Genomic DNA, 24,006 nt, shown 5'->3' on the forward strand with positions numbered 1-24,006 from the left:
ATCATTAATACTTTTGTTTATTTCAAAGCATTAATGTTTTATAACAAATTTATTTTATTTTTATTTTTAGTTTGGACCCTTCATGTTAAAGCCTGTAAAAAAGAGAGAAACTAAATTATTCTCTCCTCTAACTGAAATGAATGAATAACTTGTTTAAAGACAATTAAACTTCTTAAACATTTTAAGTAAAAGGTATGTAATATAAGCTGTAATAAATTAAAAATATTTTACAAGGATAATATTTACATTAAAATATGTAAATAATTAATGGCTGTATTTTAACAAAGAATTTCCTAATAGCTGTCAAAATGTCCTCATGTTGCTCATAAAAGTCACCTTTTATTTAAATGAAATGTGCCACAAATAAGCATAAATAACATTAAATATAGTTTTACTTTTCTTAAAATGAACGTAAATTTTAGTGTTATAAAAAGGATAATTGTATATATTAAAAAGTATATATTTGTATTTGAGAATTCAATTAAATTGGATGTTTCAGAAACATTTCAGTATGTCACATGAACTGGTTCTCACTTCTTTAATCACTCTCAAATCATTACTAACAAAATTATTCTTTAATTACCTGACATTTTCGGCTATCCAAGCAGCCATCTTCAGGTTATACTGAATAGAACAGACTGTAGAAAAGATTATGCAGATTTAAATTTAAATAAATATTTATGCTTGGATGTCCAAAACAGATAATTAAATAATATATTTACCGGCAAAGGTTTGAGAGTGATTAAAGAAACATTTTATTTGTAGTACTGCACAAGAAGAAAGTTTAGTAATTATATGGTTTAAGGGAATATGAGTTTTTTTTAATTATTATTTTTTTAAAAAAAGGTGTATTTAATAGACATTAAGAAAACAAATATATACGAATCGCCCAGAAAAATGTTAAAATGCTATAAACAAAAAATCATAGGACCACTTACCGATTCTGCACTGTTCCAGCCACCATTGCTTAAGGTTGTTTTTGTCGTGGAGCGGCACACTTTACGGCAGATGCGTACGAAGAGTGTCGTGTGACTGTCAAATTTTATTATGTGCACAGTCGTGGTGGCACCTCCAGTCGTGACTGTTTGTGCTCCCGACGGACTCCTCCCAGAGGGGAGCCGCCGGCAGGCTGCCGAGTGTATAACATTATCAGTTATTGATACGTCTGTTTGAGAACTACTGTGAATCGATAATTAGTGACGTTATACACTCGGCAGCCTGCCGGCGGCTCCCATCCGAAAGGAGTCCGTCGGGAGCACGAACAGTCGCGACCGCTGCCACGACAGTGCACGTAGGTAAAATTTTACCAATTTATGTTTATTGTTGTTATTAACTCATTTAATATGACCAGTAACATAATAATAAGTTTCTAATTACAAAATACCCACTATAGTATATTATGATATATGACATGACCGGAGGCATCGAGTAATGTCGCGCGACACTCTCCGTTTGCGTCCGCCGTACAGTGCGCCACTCCACGACAAAAACTACTTTAAGCAATGGTGGCTGGAACAGTGCAGAATCGGTCAGTAGTCATATGATTTTTTTGTTTATAGCACTTTATATACGAATCGCCCAGAAAAATGTTATGCGTTCTCTAAATGTCTATTAAATACACCTTTTTAAAAAATAATAATTATAAAACTCCTATTCCCTTAAACTGTATAATTACTGAAAGTTTTTATGCCCAAGTGTATGACTTTTTGTTACCTGGAGACTGAAATACCAGTTTAAAAAGTTGAACAATAATTGGATGGTTCATAAAAACCACATTATCGTAGAGTGGCCTCTCAAGTATCCAGCATACCCTCCAGTATGATCACCTATGTGCTTCTGTTTTTGTGGAAATGTAAGTCAATGTCATTGTACTGTATTATTTGCTTGCCTGTCTCTTAAGAAGAATTGGTACCAAAAGATAACAGATCACATCATTCATTGTCTATAGGCAAGCTTTAGACTATTAGGCCTGTACATTTTCGGTAATCCAGAATGCTCGCTAATCCAGCAAGGACCGTCCAGATTAGCTGGTGTCAACTGTATTTTGAAATTCTCGATATTTCGTTTATTTTTTGTAAGATAACTTTTTAGTATTGACAAATTCATTCTATGACTGGTCTCAATTTTCATCTAACTCTGATGTGAAGGCTTAGGGGGCCCAAGGCTTCAATTAACTATACACAGGGTTCCTACTCAAATTTTTATTTTAATTTCCATGACTTCCCCTGACCAACTTTGTACAAATTCCCTGACCCTCGTGTCCCTTAGAGCATTAACAAAATAAAACAGCATTTGACTACCTATGCACATACATAACTGATTATAATGTTGGAGAAGCAAAACATAACTGTCAATTAGAAAAAATATTTTTTATAATTGCCAAATTATTAAAATTAAAAATAAAATATAGATTTATGGTTGTGGATTAATAACAGAATTTTAAATAAAACAAGGCTTTGAAAAAAAAGAAAAAAAACAATTATTTTTTATTATTACTTTTCAAATTCTATATAATCCATGTACAAAAGCATATATTTATTAAATTTATCTCTATTAGTATTTTATAAAGTTCAGGAAATTTATTTAAAACTGAAAATCAGAAATTGCATTGTTACGCAGTCAAAATTATTAAAATGAAAAATGATGATAAATAATTTAAATGGTATTACAGTAGAGCGTCGATAAGTGGAACCAATTGGGGACTGGGGTCCTTCCAGTTAATGATTTGTTCCAGTTTCCGACTTTGTACGAAAAAATACATTAACCTGTCCGACGTTCAAATTTTTCTCCGTCGCGTATCGCTTCCTGTTGAATTTTTCTCCGTTGCGTGTCGCTTTGCGTTGAATTTTCGTCGATTTTAAGCCTAACAAAAATTTTTATAATAATCATTGAGGCTATCGTATCGTTAAAAATTATTTCTGCATTTTGTACAAACAAAATAAATATATTAAAGAATATAAAAAACATGAAAATTATACTTTAGAAGTAAATTTAGTATCAAAAACATTCGATTCAGCACGACACAGTCCGACTGAAAATCGTTCCACTTTCCAGCCATTCCACTTATCGACGCTCTACTGTATTTATTTTGTGTAGCTGTTTCAGAAACTTGGGAGGAGAAATTTTGAGTCCTGAAAATATTCTGCATCCTTTTTCATAAGTTGTATTGCACCACATTACTTCTTGCTGCCTGTAGATGGCTACATTTAGTCAAGCATATTGACAGCAAAAAATCAACAGAGCAGCCAAGGAAGCAAATTCCCTGATTTTTTAACAATTTTTAACAAATTCCCTGACATTCCACGACTTTTTCTGAACACTAATGAAAATCCTTGACTTTCCAGGTGCATAGGAACCCTAGATGTATAAACTTCCTGACTGGAATTACAATGCAGTGCTGCAATTTTTAATTGGGACAATGTTGTCATAATTAATTGCTCATTGCACTTTAAAATCAAATTTTCAATCTCATTTTATTATTGCCACAGATTTATGGAAAAAGTTCTGCCATTAAAATGATACAGAAAGATTTGCATTTTATTTGAATTATTATGCCAGATAAAATTTAAAATATGATGGGTTTTCAACATTTTCTAAATTTTGTCTTTATTTTAGTAATTTTAATTTGTCAAAATAATTTTTAGCAATTATTTCAATTCCAGTGATTGTTGTTTTAAACTATTTAACAATTGGGATACATTTTTACAAAATTCCTTTTTTAATTTGAAATCTTATTCCCAAAACTTGTGTATAAAGGATGATTTCTAGGGCTTACAAAATATTCTTTACAAATCATTTTGTTGTATTCAGAACAATGTAATGTCTATTTTTTCTGTCACATTCATTTTTCCTATTTTAAATTATTCTGTATATTATAGTAAAATAGTTCAAGTAGGAAACCTAATTCCAGAAGAAAACTTTTATCATCAATGCATTACAAATCAGAAAGGCCATATATATATATATATATATATATATGGGTTAATTTATAGGATTTGATATCAGAAGATCCAGGACAAAAAGGCACTAAAAGTTGCGTAAGAAAAATATAGACGAATGGTTTAAAGACATAATGCCAAAAATTGTGAATGGGCTTGGCAAAGGTATAATTTCTTTGGAAGTAAATATTACTCCAGTATCAAAAGTATTGTGAATATATTCTAGAAAAGTTTGACAAGTTAACATTCAAGATGAATCGAAAAATTCACGTCTCGCATTTTCATTTACATTAGGAATCCTCAAACTTTTTTGTCTGTCGACGTCTTCTGGGATTCTGTAACCCGTTGCCCCCCTTTTATCGCTAATGTGATTAATGATAGTAGTAGTATTAAATAAATCTGATGAACCAGTATTAATCCACATAAACCTGCCTGCCTGCAATTTCAGAAATTTTCGACAAAAAGCACAGTTCTCTCGAGTACGGTCTGGCCAACCCGGGAAGGCACTTCCCGCGGGTGGCAGTCTAGTTTACTACCATTGGCAGGGGTAAAGGTGCATCGCGTGACCGGTCGGCATACTTTAAGGTACGTCGACCAGATGCCAGCCGACTATACTCACCCCTGTGAATGATTAGTAAAGTAGTCCAACACCTAAGAGTTGGTCAGACTATATCACATAATGTGTGTTATTAAACTATTACTTCCTATATAGCACGAGTGGACTTTGAGGTTAAAATGCTATAAACTGTCATCAGCTCAACGTAACTTACCTTCTGGGATTACGATTTTTAAATGAAATGCAGGTTTTCGGAAAATAGATTGGCGACAATCGACATTAGGTATCTTTTTGGACGAAATATTCCCGATTTATTTACCTAACTTGGTCGATACTAGGGTTTCTCTAACGGGATCCCAGCTATTTTTTTAACCCGGAAATCCTGCAAATTTCTTAAAAACACAAAATAAAAGTGAAAAAGTTGAGGAAATTTTGCAAATATAATAATTTAATTATACTTTCTAATTTTTTTAATAATTGTATTAAATTTTTGCTCGTTATGGCATGTTAGATGGTCAATACATAGCCTATTTGTGGCAGGACTCTGAAAATTCTTTACTTGTCAGAACCTGTAATATCTGGAATAATTATGTTTATGCTGTCTTAATTTTTAACCGTGCCCATTACTTAGGCCTATGATTATTTTTCATTTTTATCATTCGATTTCAAGATTTATTTTATATCTTAAAAACAATTACATCTCCGGGAAGCAATTTTTTCTCGAAATTCCGGGAAAAGCAAAGTTAATGACCGGGAAATGAGAAACCCGACCGTTTTCGATCAAAGACCCGTTTAATCTTACAAAAGCAAGAATTTGTAACAACCAATCGCCATAAGGGGCATCGACAATACTTAAACGACGGATGCATATTATTTTTTTTATATAAAATGAAAAACACTCCTTGCATTTAATGAAATTTTATTATTGTTCTGAAATTTCGTTTAGAATTTTCGTATTAAAATTGAAAACCACAAATAATACACAGAATACAGATGCAAATATATAAAAATAGTATTGCAAATTACAATCATTGTTTTTTTATATGTATATTTTTTAAAAAGTAGCTAAACATATAGTTACATGTTTTTGGTTAAGTAAATAAAAACAAATTGCAAAAGCACTTTGCAAATCGGTTTCCACAATTTTTGATAATTCCGAACGGATTTGCATAAGAAAACTCTCTCGTGCATATTTATTCATTAAAATCTCTTGTACAGGTCAAGAAAAAAACAGTATATTTAAATATTGATAAGAATAATAAAAACAAAATACAATATTCTCTGTCGGAAAATAAAATTATATATAAAAGTAACAGATTCAACTATTCTATTTATCTTGTGTTTGCTCCATTGACGGCAGATGACGTCGGCTGTGGTACCAGACTTATTTAACACAATAGGAAATCTCGCTCGATTAAGAAATCAACATTTATCAGTTTATATTATCCAGGGATAAAGATATTAGGATATCAACATTTATTGATTTATATTCTGTGTTTAAGTCCGGTATCGTGACCGACGTCGGCGGCCGTCAACGAAACTAGTATATTTATTACTACATCATCATTTTAAATAAAAAAATTATATTTAAGGTTTGTAAAAACAAAAAAAAGTGATTTTTATCATCAATTTATTACCCATTAAAAGTAATTCTTAACTTTTATCACAGATACGTAAAAGCTAATTCTCGACGACTACAATGGAATGACAAAAGCTCTCGATTGTTAGATGCGAAAGAAAAACGGCAAACAACACTTGGTCCTTATGTACATAATCGATATAAAATGTTATATAAACCTTAACTAAGACGGTTCGAAAATAATTTAACTTTTTCTCTTTTGTCCATTTGGAAACACGTTTAACTGCGGCGAAACTTAAAACCCATTTAGAATTAAATAAATTCGCCAAATTTAATGCTTGTCTCCAGTGAATTTATTATTGTCACTGGTAACATTTTACGAGTAAAATACAAATTATTTTTATTGATTTCTTCGTCAGACTATTCATTTGTATTTATAAAGTTGTTCGTGTAAAATGCATATTAAACAAATATAAAAAAAGTAGAACCCTTACTATTTATACATAAAAGCTTTCTAAATTGCAAAAGACAACAGTCAAAACAAAAGCAATTAGACAGGAGCGAGTCCCTGGCCGGAGGGTTTCCACCAAGTTTACAAAGAATAAATTTTAAAAGTAAGTACAACACCAGACCGGAAATTTAAAGGTTTGCGATTTCAAAATTACAGTCCAACAAACGGCAACAATGGGAAAAACAAATGATTTTTACAGTATCCGATAGAAACGGCAACCAAATTGGACAATAAAAAAATTGTATGAATACTTTTATTTTTAACAGGGTTTATTCTTTAATTTCGTAAGGTAAAATCCTTAAAGTTTTAATCGTAATTTTTGTGTTTCTAAACTTATTCACAACCTAACATCAAATTACAATCAAAACTTTGAATTTCTAACATGAAATTTGTCAATATTAGAAAGAATCCTCTTCCTAAATGTTAATTATTATTATTATCCTAATAAATGTATTACATAATCTAATATTGGGCTTACAAATACGGACGTCACAGATAATCGCCCGGCAAGGAGCGCTACAAAAATATTTTATTCGTCGGATAAATGGAATTCCGCAATATATAAAATGATTAACGATTATATTGTTTAGTACAAAAATATTTCTATACATTTTTATATATATATAAAATCTCATTCTGTAGAAAAGTCTTTTGACATTTTAGAATCTCTTAATTTTCTATAAAAATATATTTATAACATTTTCAAAACAGTTTTATATACATGTATATCTTTTGCATCACACATTAAATTACAAAATTTTGTTAAGTGTATAGAGTTAAAAATTGTTTTAATTTTAAAATAATCATTTGATATTTTATTATTCCAAATATCTACAGACATAAATACATCTGTTTGTTGATATGATTTGTGTAACGGTGCGCAAACACTATAAAGCCGACGGTTTTCGACCGGGGTGCTGCAAAATAACACTGCATGCAGTGATGGATTAACTGTTGTATCCAGCATACTAGAGCCTAGGGCTCTGGAGCAATATCGCTTTAGGGTGGGCCTTACTAAAACTAGGCCTAGGGCCAGGGTGTAGTTTACGCACGTCGGTCGGGGCAGGTTAAGTACAAAGAGGGCAACGCACGTTTGTCGACAAAGGGGTGCCGCAAGAAAAATCACCGAGTGGGGATGCCCCGTTAGAAAAAGGGTCGAAAAACGTGGGCTTAAGTCGTAGATGCTATGTTTCTACTATTAACAACGTTATTATTAGAATAAACTTTCAATTAACGTCGGGACTTAAAATTTCAAAAACACCCAGAAGACTATTTTTACATCCCCTACATCTAAATTTTAATTCTGCGTTTTCGACGACCTCTACATATAAATTGATCGACCCTTTCTATAACTGCTTCCTCCCCGAACCTAACAATTTGTACGGATATACGAGGTCTTCACCGAGATACGATTGTATAAATTTTGTTTAAAATCGTAAATGCAACAGCAGTAAAATAATCTAAAGACAAATATGCATATAAATGAGTATAATGAGTAAATATTCGATTTCATCATTAGGTAAAAATTCGGTTGCCTTAATACGTAACTGGCAAGTGTCCAAATTATTATTAGATCGTTACATTCACTATTGCAGATTATAAAGAAACATTGGATAGAGAGATGAAATATTTGATGGAAACGAACAAACAGCAAGAAAATTGTTTTGTACACGCCTCTTATTCGCGGCAATATTACACAACTGTTGCATTGGCAATTGGCCGGCAACAGTTAACTTTTTAAGCTGGATTAGTACAAGTATCTTAGTAGAGATAGACGACTAAGACAGCCACGGCAGAACTCGGTATACTCAAGAATATAAAACAGAAGTGTTATTTCAATTAGCTTTATAAAGTATAACTTGTAAACAAACAAAATCAGACTTTATAAATGGGGCTTGTACTTCTTTTCCGATAAAATTCGCTGTTACCGCCAAGTTAAAAAAAAATACAGTAAATACAAACTAACTTGAACAGGAAAAAAAAAAAAAAAAAAAAAAAAAAAAAAAAACTTATCAAATTGGAGAAAGTACGAGAAAAAGTACTTTTTTTTTTAAATTACAGACAATCTTATCCCTCCTGGTGGATTCTAAATTGAATGAAACTAGTTATTTCGAAACAAATATAAACTAGGTTTTTAATATATTAAAAATTTATATAATTACATTTATCAAATAGTGTATATCAGTATAAAATATTTAGAGAAATTAAAAATTATATTTAAGTACGCTTTTAATTTAGAGAAGTTATCAGTCGGCCGGTGCTACTTAAAATTTAACAGTACTATTTTAAAGAAATCAATTGAAATTATACTAAAAGTTCCAATTTTAGCAACTTGTTCTTCCTTAACATTTTTTTAAAAGATATTTATGAAGTTTAATAATAATGATATTATTTTCAAGAAAAATAATCTAATGAAGAACAAAGTTTTAAGATCATATTTAATATTGGAATATCTTTGGAAAATCTTAAAATAGAATAAAATGCAACTTATCTAGTTATGGCTCTGGTCACAATCCTGTATCCTATGATATTAAAGTGAATTTTAATCATACATAGTTGTTGTTCTTAAAATTTGTCTGCCACTAATAACCTTAAGTAAAAACTAAGAATTACAGTAGAGCATTGTTTATCAGAATCAATTGGGAACTGGGGTTGTTTGGATAACAGATTATGTACGAAAAAATATATTAACCTATCCGATGTTGAAGTTTTTCTCCGTTGCGTGTCGCTTCGTGTCGAATTTTTGTCGATTTTAAGCCTAACGAAAATTTTTATAATAATAATCGAGGCTATCGTATCGTTAAAAATTATTTCTGCATTTTGTAAAACAAAATAAATATATTGAAAAATATAAAAACAAAAAAATTATACTTTAGAAGTTATCTAGTATCAAAAACGTTCGATTCGGCACGACACGGACCGACCGGAAAGCTTTCGGATAAACGACGCTCTACCGTATTTGAACCGACAAATCTATTTTCAACGTGTTAAAGTCCAAGCTTAACTATTACGAAGCAAATGTTTGGAGCTTAAAGTTAATGATTTAATGATCATTTTCTAAATCAAGCTCTGAATGTTTGACTTCTTTATCATTACAATATCAAAATTTTTATCGGACGATAGAAAAATCATGCGCTATTTATCCAATTTATAAATAAAAACAAGTTCAAATTCTTATCGTCGTCCACACGTTTAACAAGTCGTTTCAATTAATTATGATGTAAAATTAGCTTAGTGAACTGTTTAGTGCATTATGCATAAAACTTACCATTTTAAAAACAAACTTCAACAATGTTCACGTATAAAGATCTCAAATCGCTTAGTATGTAATGACGTTAACGACTACCAAGATGCTAAAATAATTCCAAAAAACAAACACAGTTTTGAATTGATTCCTTTAAAACTGTCTGTGCCATTTAAATCTAATATATTTTTAAAGTTTGACTTTTAAATGTATTAGCAGACAGATTCTTAATGTAAACAAACTAAAAATATCTTAAGAATAAAACTTGAATTAATTCTACAATAAAATTATACATATAAATAAAAAACTAACAAGATAAAATTTAGCAGAATTATACTAATGAAGGATGCATTGCCCGGCGAAGTGGCTTCAATACGGCCAGACCGGCAAGCCGACGACGTAACCCACTTTGAACAAAACGAGCAGTCGTCGGCTTGCCGGCCTGGCCGCACACTAAAGCCGCTTCACTAGGTAATGCAGTCTAAAAGGATAATAAAATATGATTTTAAATTATATTTTTTATTATATGATTTATATAATTGAGTAATATATATCCATTTAATAAATATAATCTAAATTCTATGTATATATATATATATAAAAAATTCAACATTTTTTCCATTCAAGGACATTAAAATATCTTTTAAGAAATTTATACAATCAATTTTAGAAAATGACTAGACTACAACCCATATTACATATTAAAAAATTACAATTTCAACGAATCTATCTTCGTCGCTTCGTCTTTTTTCTCGTTCGTAGCATCCTCTTTTGGAATGAATTGTATCGATAATGTATTATTGACTTGATTTTCTTGAGAGTTCTTTGGATAATAACTAAATATGAGCCACGTTCCATACCAATGAATGTTTCCAGTAGGATGAAAAAGAAGATAATAAACAATCTGTAACGAAAATAATTATATAAATACATATTGAGTAACGGGTAAGATATTAATTTTAATTTAATGCAGAACTATAAAATATTTCAAGAGAACAAATATTAATCTTTATTTAAAAATTTTTTTTTATACTTGAAAACTTAAATCTGTTAATGCAGATCTGCATTTTTAAGTATGATCTGCTAATATAGATCTGTGAAGCACAATGCTTTTTGGATTCAATGACCTTTCAAAAGAAAACTAGAATTTAAAAATGTTCTCAAAATAAGTATTAGGATTTGTCATCAGAATGCGAAGCTTTCAACGGTCGTCTTCAAGCTCCAATTATAGTAAAAAGTGATCAATAAAAGATTTCAAAAGCCCACTTGGAATTTTAACTCCTTTCATCATTGAATAAAACTGAAGACTTTGTAACAAGGATATTTTTGAAGGAAAATGAAGAATTCAACCATTATTTCACTGTTATAATTAGTTAAATTTTTGTTTAAAATTTTTTTACTTCAAATTTTAGAAACAATAATTACATTATTGATAATATTTATAATAATTTGAATTAATGTAAAAGCTATTATGAAAATTTAAAATGGTAACGTCCCGACAAGCAAGAAATTATCTCCATAAATAAATAACACTCAAAAATGTATACGACTGATAATTTTTATATAACGAAACCGAAATTGTCGATACTTTTATGAAAACATTTTAAACATTTTTACCAAAAATTCTAATAACTAAAAAAGTGATCCGTTACTACACAAAATGCAATAACATTTAAAATTAAAAATGGATTTAATAATAAATTAAAAATGGATAATTTTATATGGTGCAATTGTAAAGTCCCTCCATGCCCAAGTGGCATGGTAGAGTAGTGATGTCATAATCTAATTTAATTCTTTTGATGCATGGTCTGCCAGTGATTACTTCATTCCTGGAAGTTCCTCCCATTTCCCTGCCCACCTCAGTGGAATTTTACAAATCACATTGTGCAAATTAATAAAATTTTTCTAATATTCAACTTTTTTCAATTTTTAAACCTCCACATTTTTTTCAATGTAAAAATTGAATAAAACGTCATCATCATTTATTGTAATATAAAGAGTGTGTTGTTAAATTTAATAAAATGCTCTCTCAAAATTAGTGTGTAAGATTATAACTAATATTAAGCTAAACCAAATATATAATAGTAATCGTATGATACTATCAGATTTTTATTCAAGCTATAATATAGCTAATTAATTCAAAAGATATGCAATTTTGACTAAAGGTAGGCAATTAAGTTGCCTCTTGTAATTAATATATTAAATTTAATACATTTAATAATTAAAAATAGGTTATTCTATATACATAGACAATCACCTATTTCTAATTATTTATTACAATTAATATGACCATACAGGGTCATATCTTTTAAATTAATTAGTCTGGAGACAAATATCAGATGAAGATATGGAAAGCATAACTGGCAATGTAACTGCATAGTAAACAAAAGGTTATGGGTTTGTTAACCACCTACTTTTAGTCCAATGTACATATCTTTATAATTAACCATGTTATAAACCAAATAAAAATTTAGTATCATCATAGGATATATTTTTTTATTATAAATTAATAGCCTCTATTATATGATTAATAAAAATCCCTATTAAATTAATATGTAAATGCTATTGCTCTATGATGACATAAAAATGAAAACATTGTAAAATTTCCATTACCAAATATACCGTAATATACAATATAGCTATTTATATTTACAAAGTAGTAATTAGATAATAAACACCAGAAATTTATTTATGATAACAGAAGTATTGGTGTTCTTAAATCTAATTTAGTTCTTTTTTAAAGACTACATTTTCCTTTGTATTTTTTGATAAATTCAAAATATTTAACAGTCTGTTGTAAATGAAAATAGGAATTGACAAGAGGAAAGAAGAGATAATTAACATCATCAAAAACATAAGCTTAGACTGTCCAATGGTATCGTCACTTGTCCTTTTCGTACCGAGAAATCTAAAAAAAAGACAGATCTAACCTTTTATTTCAGGTTATGACCTCAGTAAATTATGTAAGAGACTGGAATGTCCATTGATGATCAGTTAATTTTGTAAAAATAATTATTATATGGTCCTGGATTTTAAAATGCAATATATTTATTTTTACATTATTATACAATCATCAGTAGACATTTTTAGTCTTTTACATAATATACTGAGATTGTACCTCAAATAAAAAGGTTAGATCTCTTAGATAATTTCCTCAGTAAACAAGAATGTATTTAAAAATTTGCATAAATGTTAGCAACTATGTTCCAGTAATTTGCAAATGACATTCATAAGATATTAAAATTTTCATTTTTCAATATTGTAAATGACTTCTGGATATGAAAAAGGACAAGTGACAATGCCATTTGAATAGTCTACATTCATTACATTTATGTTCTTAATGAATTTTTTTAAATATAGGAAATCATTAAGTTTTTCCAAAGTGGTCTTTTAAAAATCACAAAACAATAAACAAACAAAGATCATCAAAAATTATAGCAAACTGATATTGTTAATAGTTTCAGAGTTTAATGTACACAAAGTATAATTTTAAATATAAATGATTTATTGAATGTAATTTGAATCATTTTGGAATTTATGTTTATAAGGAAAATATACTAGAAAGAAAGTTTATAAAATCACAGTATTTCTGACAAATTCATATTCCACTGCACAAAAATATCATGAGATTAACAAATTAATGCATTCTTTCATATTCATACTGAAAAATATGATAATCAGGTGTCATTTTTAAATTATGAAAAAAATATATTACAAATTACTTTAAAAGTTTACTTCAAAAAAGTACTTACCATGAAAATTATTCCAATTACAAAACTTAAAAACTGAATGATCATGGCAGGAAAGTGAAACCAAGTCTTCTGCGTGTAATTAAACCAAATTGTCATTAATATAGTATTTTCTGCAAAGATAAACACGTAATAAAATAGATATCTGTGTCGAGTCGGCGAATCTTTAGGATTGAAGTAACAAAAGATGAACAGCACTCCCAAAACGGCATTATATGCTAATTCCTCACATCTACAAAACAATATATATATTTATTTTTTAATAGGTAAAGTAAAACATAAATATTAAATTATTATTAAACCTATTTTTGATTTTGAAGAAAAAGTCTAAGTTTAAATGTATACTAAATTTCAATTAATGAATATAATAATCTTGAGAGAGAATTCTTTTAAAAATCTATTACATTGCAACTAAAAATTGAATTCACTCAAAAATTTCATTCTAAATTTAAACTTTTCAAATTTTTTTAGAAACTGTTGCAACAAGTTTAATTTTATGCCTACGTTTAGTAAATAAAGTGAAATTCAAAATATATAAATAAGCTTTTGACAACCTTAACTTTTCAGATGCGCATTAAAATCAATACTGGACCCACAAAATTGTTGGCAAAAGTCTTATAAACACATTATGATGCCACAAAATATAAGGAAAGGCATTCTATATTCATTGTATGATGGTTACAACAGCATTTTTTTCTATAAGACTAACTTTATTGAACTGGAATTCATCATCATCATCATCAAATTGAAAAAAATGAAATTAAGATTTTATAAAGTATTCATTAGCTAAAAAAATTGAAAAAAGTAAAGTTTACCTTTTCATAGAACAGAAAATTATTAATAAAACTTTAATTAAATGGAGCAGAAATAAAATGCCTGAAATATTTTTTTGTGAAAAGAATATTCTAGCAAGGAAATTTAAGTTGAAGTAGAAAGAAATTTAGTCTTTATAAACAATATAAAACAGAGTTTAATACAAAAGCTCTCAAAAAAATAGTCTGAACTATAATAGCTCTACTATTGTATTGCTTAAGGTATTACTTCATACAGTCAATTTAAGTTTACAACATAAATATATATTTATGTCGTATATATGTATAATGCATATTATACACACACACACACAGTGTCATTTATCCAAAAGCCAGTCAACCGAAACATCAGTTAACCGAAAGCTTTCCAGTTGGACTGTGTTGTGCCGAATCGAACGTTTTTGATACTAGATTAACTTCTAAAGTATAATTTTTATATTTTTCAATACATTTATTTTGTTTGTACAAAATAAAGAAATAATTTTTAACAATACGATAACCTCGATTATTATTATAAAAATTTTCGTTAGGCTAAAAAAAAAAAAAAAAAAAAATTCAACACGAAGCGACGCAACGGAGAAAAATTTCAACATGGGATAGGTTAATATATTTTTTTGTACATAATCGGTTATCCGAAAAAATTAATTATCCGAACAACCCCAGTCCCCCAATTGATTCGGATAAACGACACTCTACTGTATGCATTTTTAATGATTTTTTTTTGCTCTGGCAAAACTTTTAGTTCAAAAATATACAAATACATACATTTCTTAATAATAATAATAAGTTTTTGGGGTAAATAAATAATAATAAATTTTAAATATTAAACTTATTAAATAATAAGTCCGCCTCTTTGGGGAGACGGAAGGATTCACGATCGCCATACAGGATCAGGTCATAAATACTAAAAACTACAGAAAACACATACTCAAAGATGCAACACTCACAAATGACACATGCAGAAAATGTATAGTTTCTGGCATGATGTGACAACACATCACCTCTGGTTGCAAGCTCTTGGCACAGACAGATTATTTACACAGACATAATCAAGTAGCAAATATAATACACCAAGAGCTTGCAAAGAAACGCAAATTAGTAGACATCCACGAACCATACTACAAATACATTCCGCAGACAGTATTGGAAAACAACACGCACAAAATGTACTATGACAGAGCCATAATCACAGATAAAACAATTTACCACAACAGACCAGACATCACACTCATTGACAAACACAATAAAATCACATACATTATAGACATATCCATTCCCAACACTCACAATATACAAAACGCATGCACTGAAAAAATTAGCAAGTACACAGAACTCGCCCAGGAAATAAGGCATCTGTGGAGGATGGATAGGGTGCTTATTGTACCTGTCGTTCTCTCCTCTACAGGTGTCATACCACACACACTACACAAAAGCCTGGGCACATTAGAATTGAATAGAAACACATACATCACACTACAGAAGGCCACTATATTGAATACATGTCATATTGTGAGAAAGTTCCTGAATACAGACGCACACACTGATACACTTCTTTAATTTCTGTTTTGGTTACTGTGCCTTGACTTTGGTCCGGCATAGTACACAGCCACCGGTGTTAACCGAGTATATCTCACTTAACCCAACATAATAATAATAATTGGAAACTTTTAGACTTGGCATTTATCATAATTACATACAAATTGTATAATTATATAAATAAAAAAAATTAAATTATTCCTAACATGATTATTTTGTAAGAATAAAGTCTTCAACTCTCCCTATAATCCTCTTTCCTCAAACCTCTAGTCATTATAATGTAAACTTTATTTTAGTTCTATAAACAATTTATAATCTTTTTTCCCTCTGAAGTAAAGAATTACTCTCCAATATTTAACTAATTTTAAAATAACTACTCTGTTTGCTAATTGCAATGTTTAAATGTGGAAAGCATAAGATAATTTTTTTCTATAATTAAACTGTAGTAGTGTCACAGATTTCCTCTATCTTATTTGGTACATCTTATATTTAAAAGTTTGTGTACGAACTATATAAACAGTTCAAACAGAACTACACAATTATTTGTTATTGTTCATATATTTATGTACTTAATTTTGATTAATATAATACGAAATAGTTTACCTGGTATCACAAAAATTTGTTTTCATAGTTATAATCCAAGCAGTCATAATACACCAATGAGTTGCACAAACGATCGACATGGTAAGTGGAGAATACGAAGCAAACAATGCAAGGGTAAGGACCCGAGAAGCAATGATGAAATAATGCCAAAACATATAAATGACGGTTCCTTTCCAACTCATATTGAACTTATCCGGAAGAGACATCCTCAAAGCTCTTTGATATACGGAAAGAGCCCACGAAACAGACGTCAGCGATGCAAATATCGAAAGAATTTGAACTACAACTGTAAAAATTTATAATGTATTAGATATAGATATATTAATAAGTAAATTTAAAATAATTTCTATCAAGATTTTTAAAAATGTTTGGAAGTACATTCAATAACAAATTAAAATATTACATACTAAAATTATATTACATATTTAAATGGACAACAGATTCCTACAGTGAAAGAAACTAGGTTAACTTCAAGATAAAAGTATTATTAGAAAATAAAAATATTTAGTACAAATATAGAAACAGAATATAATAGTTACTAGGGGATTGTAACATCACAAAATGGTAAACAATTGTTAATTTGTTAAAAAAAAAATTGAAAAATAAAGTAAATAAAGATCAAGCAGAAAGGAGAATTTTTTTAAAACCAGAAATCCTGTGATTTAATCATTTATATAAATTGATCACTTACTCATCACCTATATTATTTTCAGTGAGTCTCTTATTTTCAACTTATAAGCTTAAAATTGTGTTAAAAAGTATGTCAACAACATTTTTATGAAGCATTCTAATAGTGCATGCCTTACTTAAAATTATTATCTACTCGTCGTTCCCGATCTATTTTATTTTTATTCAGAAACGATCGCTTGTCGGCTTTTGCAGATAAGTGATACAACTAATTCTAACGGTTTAAAATCTAGTAAAGATCGATTAATTGGATATTCTAGTATAAGGAAATTAATAGCATAAAGAGTATCGGGCCAAAATTGAACAACGAGGTCAAATTAAAACTTTTAAAAATTCATAACTTATGCTACGATTCCAAATCATTCAACATGTCGGTATGCGCGACTACATTTGTGAAGTCTTTCTGCAGAGTATTCTGTCTTATTTCAATTTTTTTCAAAGTAATAGCAATGTTAAAATTTTAAGTGTTATTTATTTACTTAGTATCATGACATAATATGATTGAAACCATGTGTGACAGATTAATATAGTAGTTGAATGATTTGATATCTTAAAGAAATTAATTTTAGTCCTATAATTTATTCTAAACATGCATTATGTTAATATAAAAATATAGTTCTTTTTTGTTACTGTATATACTTTTATCAATCACAAAAGTCCATTTCTTAAATTTAACCAAAATTATTGTAGCCTTTAAAGTATACTTTGAGTAAATATTTGTTTAAATAATGAATGAATAGTAATACTAATTTACTAATATTAAAAAAAAATTTATGAATAGATTTGTGTCAGTAAACTGCCATTCTTGTATTATTAAAATAGTACTTTTATTTTTCACTACTTAATTATTGATAATGAATAAAGATCCAGTATCATATTGAAAATTCATTGTTATATTATTCTAGATATTGAGAATTGAGATTACTAGTAAATAAATGTATAACTATATTTTATAATTAATGGAGAAACTCAAAGATCAAAGTTTTCATTTTCCTGAAAAATACTTTAAAAATTTTACCTGTTTTCATTTCATAATCATCTGTAGTAGTATTTTCTGCTAATATATATAACTGAAGAATAAGTTGTGGACCGGCTTCCATAAAAGATTCGAACAACCTTAATAAAGCGGCATCCGTATCTTCGTATATCATTTGCCAAGTATAAGTTTCCCTTTTTCTTTTACTTTTAGCTTTATTATTACTTTTTAAACCGTAATAAATAACATCAATATATCTGAAAAGAAATTAATTTGTTAACGGTATTAGTAAATAATTAAAAATTTATAAAATGTTTTTGCAAAATTTAAATATTTTTGAATATAAATGAAATTATTTTTATAAAACAAAATTAAATTGTTGTATTGATCAATAAAAATTTATTGTATTTGTTAAAACTATTTTTAAAAATCTCCTTTTATATATTCATTGTGTTAAAAAGCAAAATGTAGTCCAAAAAATATCTTATATGCACAGTCGAATCTCCAATAACGGCTGCCTCTAAATAGCAACCATTTTTTATTTTCCTATCAGTACTATTATTTGGAAGTTTGACTGTATAAACTTTCAAATGGCCGATTTAACGATTTCTAAAATTGCTAATTTAATATTAGTCAATAGCAATTACAGGAAAATGTATAAAATTTAAATAGTAGTTTTAATTTCACACACACCTTTTCCTGCAATTGCTAAAAAAGTATATTAACTTTTGTATTTCTTTTAATTTACAATAGTTCGGTGAATTAAATACTTCACTAAATAGTGGAATTTTTAAAACAACAAAGTTTTTGACCTGGTTAATGGATCATCTTCAGGCATGGGACAGCTGAAATGTCAGATAATCGTGGAGTCATCATTACAATAGTTTTCTTAATATATAAAATAAATAAAATATACATAGATGGTACTATGATTGTTCTTTTGAAACTGGAAAAAATCTAATTCAATTCTTTATCCGAGAGGACGAAATGTCAACTTTAACATACCTCTGCAAACATCCAAGAACACCTGCATACCAATTTATTTTATCAAAAGAAAACGAATACTGTTGGCAATTTGCCATTTGAGACTTTCCTAGAAAATTATGTTTATTTTTCCTTTACATTATATAAATGCATTACAACTGATTAATTCCAAAATGTAAATTATATTGTACATTAAAAAATAAATCATAATTTCATACATGTCAAAATAATTAATGTAATTATTTGATCTCATTACATTAAGTACAGTACTGTAAATATTTAATATAAATTATAGATATGGTAATTTAATATAATTATAGTTACTCACAATTTAATATATAAAGACATTAATGAACAAAAACTAAAAACAGTAAGAATGTGTATGTGTACATGTATACTTACATTACCATTAAAGCTAAAATAGCCATCATTTGTAAAAAAAATTAGTTAACAAAATATCACCAAATATATCAATGCACTTAATGCATAAAATTTATTGTATGACAAATTGCATTATCTAAGATGATTTCATTCTAGAGAAAATTTTATGACTGCAATTCAAGGCTATGCTAACAACAAAAAGTATTAACAGGAAAGACATTATCACAAAATTGCAATTTTACTAAAGAAATTTATCTTTGTAATGATTTGTTAGTTTTATTTATTATTATTGTAATTTGCAAATCTAGATTAAATGCATCATTAATTAAACATTTCAAATCATTTGATATATACTTACGAATACAAAATGTTTACAAAGGTAAACACTTAATATCATCACGAGCAATTATTTATTGTGACATCACAATGCCAGGTTACAATTTTTAACCATATTTTTAATTTATTTAATTTAAAACTATATGTTCTCCATCTCAAATTAGTAATGGCTTGCCCCCATACATCAAACTTTTCCTTTTACAAGAGTTATGCTGATCATCTAACATCTTTTGGGAGAAAATTTTTGAAGCTTGAAGTTTTAATTTCTCTTAAAAAACCCCACACACTTTTCAAATTTCATTCATCTTTTCTGAACTAGATGTTTCATTAACCATTGTGATTAATCATTTATTAAACATACATTTTCAATAAGTCATTAAATAAAGTCAGTTTTAATCATATTAAAATTTTAAAATGTACAACTTTTAAAAGCATGTTGATAATCAAAAATTTCATGAGAGAAAAAATTGGTTTTACAATGCTGTATTTAAAATTTTGCATAATTTGAATGACTAATCAGTACATCTTGCCCAAAAAAATACATTAAAGTTATGAAAAGAAATATTTTACCCATGTGCATAAATTTTGCGAATAAAAAAAAAATTAGTTCTTTTCTACACAACACATTATAAAGTTATATACAATTAAAAAAAAATCTAAGTAGAAATATACATTTAAATAATGTTTTAATCTGTGTGGACAAACTATCAAATAATAGTATATTATAATTTTCACCTTTTTTTCGTTGTTGTATATTCTGTACATAGGCCTTTGTAGGCAAGAGTGCTAAGCCATATTAATTTTCAGACCAGTTAGACTGTTAGAGTATAGATATGTTAGTATACAGTTAGAGGGTGTTTTTGTGGTAATGCTACAGCTTCCACAAAACTAGACTACAAGAATAATCATTTAATAAATCATCCTATAATATTGTTATATCTGTAATGTTAGTTATATGTATTGATTGGGGTTTTTTTTTTGTTTATTATAAAAAACCAATCAATTTATCCAATCAAGAGCCTAAACAGTTCCGTACATTATTTATGCTATTAGCCTAACCTGATAAGAAGACAGTATTACTCAGACTATTTTGTTTAAACAATAACTAATTAAAACAACTATTCTCCGAATGTAGTTCACAGAACACCAAAAATCACCGATCCGAGTTAACGTAAACACGCATTGTCTCTGTAACGGGTCATTTAATATCCTCATACTAATAGTAATTAATGTCATATTAAAAAAGGGATTTGAATGGCTAATTTTTTATCGAAGGAATACAATTTCGAATTTAAACTAACATACAAATAACCTAGAAACAACGAAATTAAGATTTATACAATTTTCCTACTTAATTTATAGCTAGTTTCAAATTTAGACTAAATAATTCCAGATTATAATCACAAAAACTTTTAAGAGTAACGTTTTATTCCTAAAGTAGATTATTCGTCCGATCTCTCGACGAACACGGGTTAATTATGCGACTAAAAACTTATTTTTGGCAATACTTTTTGTCGTAGACTGTTTTTGGCTAAATTTTACGTCGTACAAATAACAAAACAGAATAAATCCGAATTAAAATTTTTCTTAAATTTTCCATTTAGTGATATAGACAGTCATTTCGCAAACTTGCATGTACTTTACATCGAAGGAACGAGTACTTTGTTTAGATATAGATTTATATTGGTAAAATTCTAGCTCCGAACGACACAATTGGGACTTTAACAAAGCCGTACAGCACGTCCATAGGAACAAAACTATTTCGAATAAGACTTAAACGACGTACCGATAAAAACGGAATCGTACGAAATTCTTATTCGACACACACACGCAACAGAAGGGAATACGACGAAAAACAGTCAAACAAAAAATAAGATTTATAAGAAAATATTTAACGAAAAACCGAAAATATACTTTCCAATGATTTTTCCCCCTGAAAGTAAAAGAAAAACATTAAATTTGAAGTTCTGCAGGTAAAACCTATTTAAAGATTTTGCCAAATGTAAAAATAGAAAATTTATTTTTACAGAAAATACTGAGTTTTCACTAAAGTAAACTAACCTGAGAATGGGTCCAAGCTGTAAAAGGAGAAAAATAATTCGAAACGTCCATCTAAGTTGAGAAACTTGAGGAGCACCAGGAAGTTCTGTGTCTAGCAAATACCATCTTAGGCTGAATCCAGTCATTGTCAATAATGGAATTATTATGAAAACAGAAGTTAGGCCACAGTACCATTCGTTTCCATCGTAATAATGACGATAGGCTACGTAAATATCGGTGGAGGTGTCAAATATGTAACTACCGATGCAGACGATGATTAAAGTCAAATCCAGTCGATCGAAAGTGGGTTTTTCCGAATCGTCCTCGATATCTTCTATTCGTACCGTGGCCCCAGAGCACGTGTCTTTTTCTAAATCTCCACTTTCATTTTCTAAACTTACGTTTGACGAGTTACTTTTAAAACGTTGGTCCTTGAATTCCATCTTTTCTTTCGCGTTTTTAAGCTATTTTTGAATTAATATGTAAAAAAAATCGTTTTACGGAACATTTTTTGAGTTTTCGGACGGATTGCGGTTGCATTAAACTACTCTACAAACGATTAAACGAAAGAAAAATAAACGGGAAGTGGGAAACTTAAATTATGTCCAATAGTCACGTGACGGAAACTTTCTTCGCGAAGTTTACACGTTAATTAATACATTCCATAAACAAAATTCTTGATAATATTTTCCTACATTTAATTTTTAATTAATATATCGAAGTAAAAAGTATTAGTAAATATCAATTGTAGCGTAATTCGTTATTTTAATTTCTAGATATTAATTCAACCAGTAGACGCGCTTCTCCCGTCCAATTTGTATAATACTCAAAACACAATAAACACATCGGTTATTAAATCTGTAGATATAAAACAATATTTTTAGTTTTAATAAATCAGCTCAGTTCTACATTCGTCAATCATAAAAAAATACAATAACATTAGGTGACAGCTTATCACATTTAATAACAATATACAGACTTTAATATCTTAATTATACGAATTAAAATCAATAGTTTTAAATAGGATTATCCTTTATTCGGTGAATAATCAAACATTGAGAGAGGATAATTCAAATTTTAACTGGTTTTCAAAATTTATTGTAACAGTCTACCTCTCTGGAGGACCCGAGATCGAATCCAGACGGGTCGAAAAATCCCCAGAAATATTCCCCCGCCCCATTGTGGGTCCGGCCGAACCCACAATGAGCTTGATAATGGAGACCCTCTTAGTACTCACAGAGCGGAAAGAGTTTAAATAAAAAGAAAAAAAAAAAAAAAAAAAAGGAAAACCTTTAGCCTCTCTTGCATTGATGAACGTATATTGTAGCTTTCAACTTACAAATGAAATTTCAATGACCTGAAACCGATTTTGCATGCGTCAACGTTCACATCTATCCGTACAAGTTTCTTTTGAATTCTTTCGAGTCTGTGGACACTGATGACTTAACCGAACACTCATTATTAGGATACTATTTTTAAATTTTGAAAACAAAACCTAAGAAGTCCTCGTCTTATTGCCATCCACACCGGCGACTGGAACTAGTGTATTAAAAAAATCATTTTCAATACAAAATAATTGGACATAGAATATAATTTTAAGATGTAAATTAAATATTAAATCTAATACCAAAATGTACAATAAATGCGCACGCACACACGAAGTTGAATTATAATTCTAGTTTGCGTCACCTGCATCCAAATCGTTGTACACGGCCAATAGTTCAAAAGTGATAAAAGCGCAAAATTTCGAAAATCTCGTAAATTTCGCCATGTATGTCGGGACTTGCGTAACTGTAAGGTTTGCCGACTGCGCGCGATTGTCGGGACGGTCAAGACAATCATGTGTGGGCATGAAAAACTCTCAGAGACAGGTTTTCCAACTCGTTTATTATATTATAAATAATTTCTTACAACGTTTTGCAAAGTTTCTACGTAACACAGCTCAGGGAGCGAGATAAAAGTCCAAACAAAAGTTCGACGTTCAGTAGGAAGTTCTTCTTTCGATCCCTCGATGACGGAGATAGACGGCCCGGAGCGTGCGGCACTGCTTCGGGCGAAAGTCTCGAGAGAAAAG

General features: G+C 29.0%; 2 protein-coding genes across 2 annotated transcripts in view; one reads left to right on the top strand and one right to left on the bottom strand.

Annotated features, from left to right (window-relative positions):
• Nucleotides 1-278, top strand: part of LOC136982571 (mitochondrial fission regulator 1-like) — a 28,486-nt gene extending 28,208 nt beyond the window's left edge. Inside the window, exon 9 of the mRNA XM_067279094.1 lies at nt 71-278. Coding sequence (XP_067135195.1) covers nt 71-148 — 78 coding nt within the window. The 3' untranslated portion in view covers nt 149-278. The remainder of the gene's footprint in view (nt 1-70) is intronic.
• Nucleotides 279-10,318: 10,040 nt separating this feature from the next.
• Nucleotides 10,319-22,535, bottom strand: LOC136982567 (XK-related protein 6-like). Its single transcript, XM_067279089.1, has 5 exons — nt 21,954-22,535; nt 18,234-18,448; nt 16,529-16,814; nt 13,581-13,809; nt 10,319-10,732 (listed from the first exon to the last, which is right to left on the bottom strand). Exons 1-5 carry the CDS (start codon nt 22,373-22,375, stop codon nt 10,538-10,540), a joined length of 1,347 nt encoding a protein of 448 aa, XP_067135190.1. The 5' UTR covers nt 22,376-22,535; the 3' UTR covers nt 10,319-10,537.
• Between the last annotated feature and the right edge of the window lie 1,471 nt (nt 22,536-24,006).

Source organism: Centruroides vittatus, unplaced genomic scaffold (assembly GCF_030686945.1).
Source record: "Centruroides vittatus isolate TY-2023 unplaced genomic scaffold, ASM3068694v2 contig_854, whole genome shotgun sequence".
NCBI lineage: Eukaryota > Metazoa > Arthropoda > Arachnida > Scorpiones > Buthidae > Centruroides > Centruroides vittatus.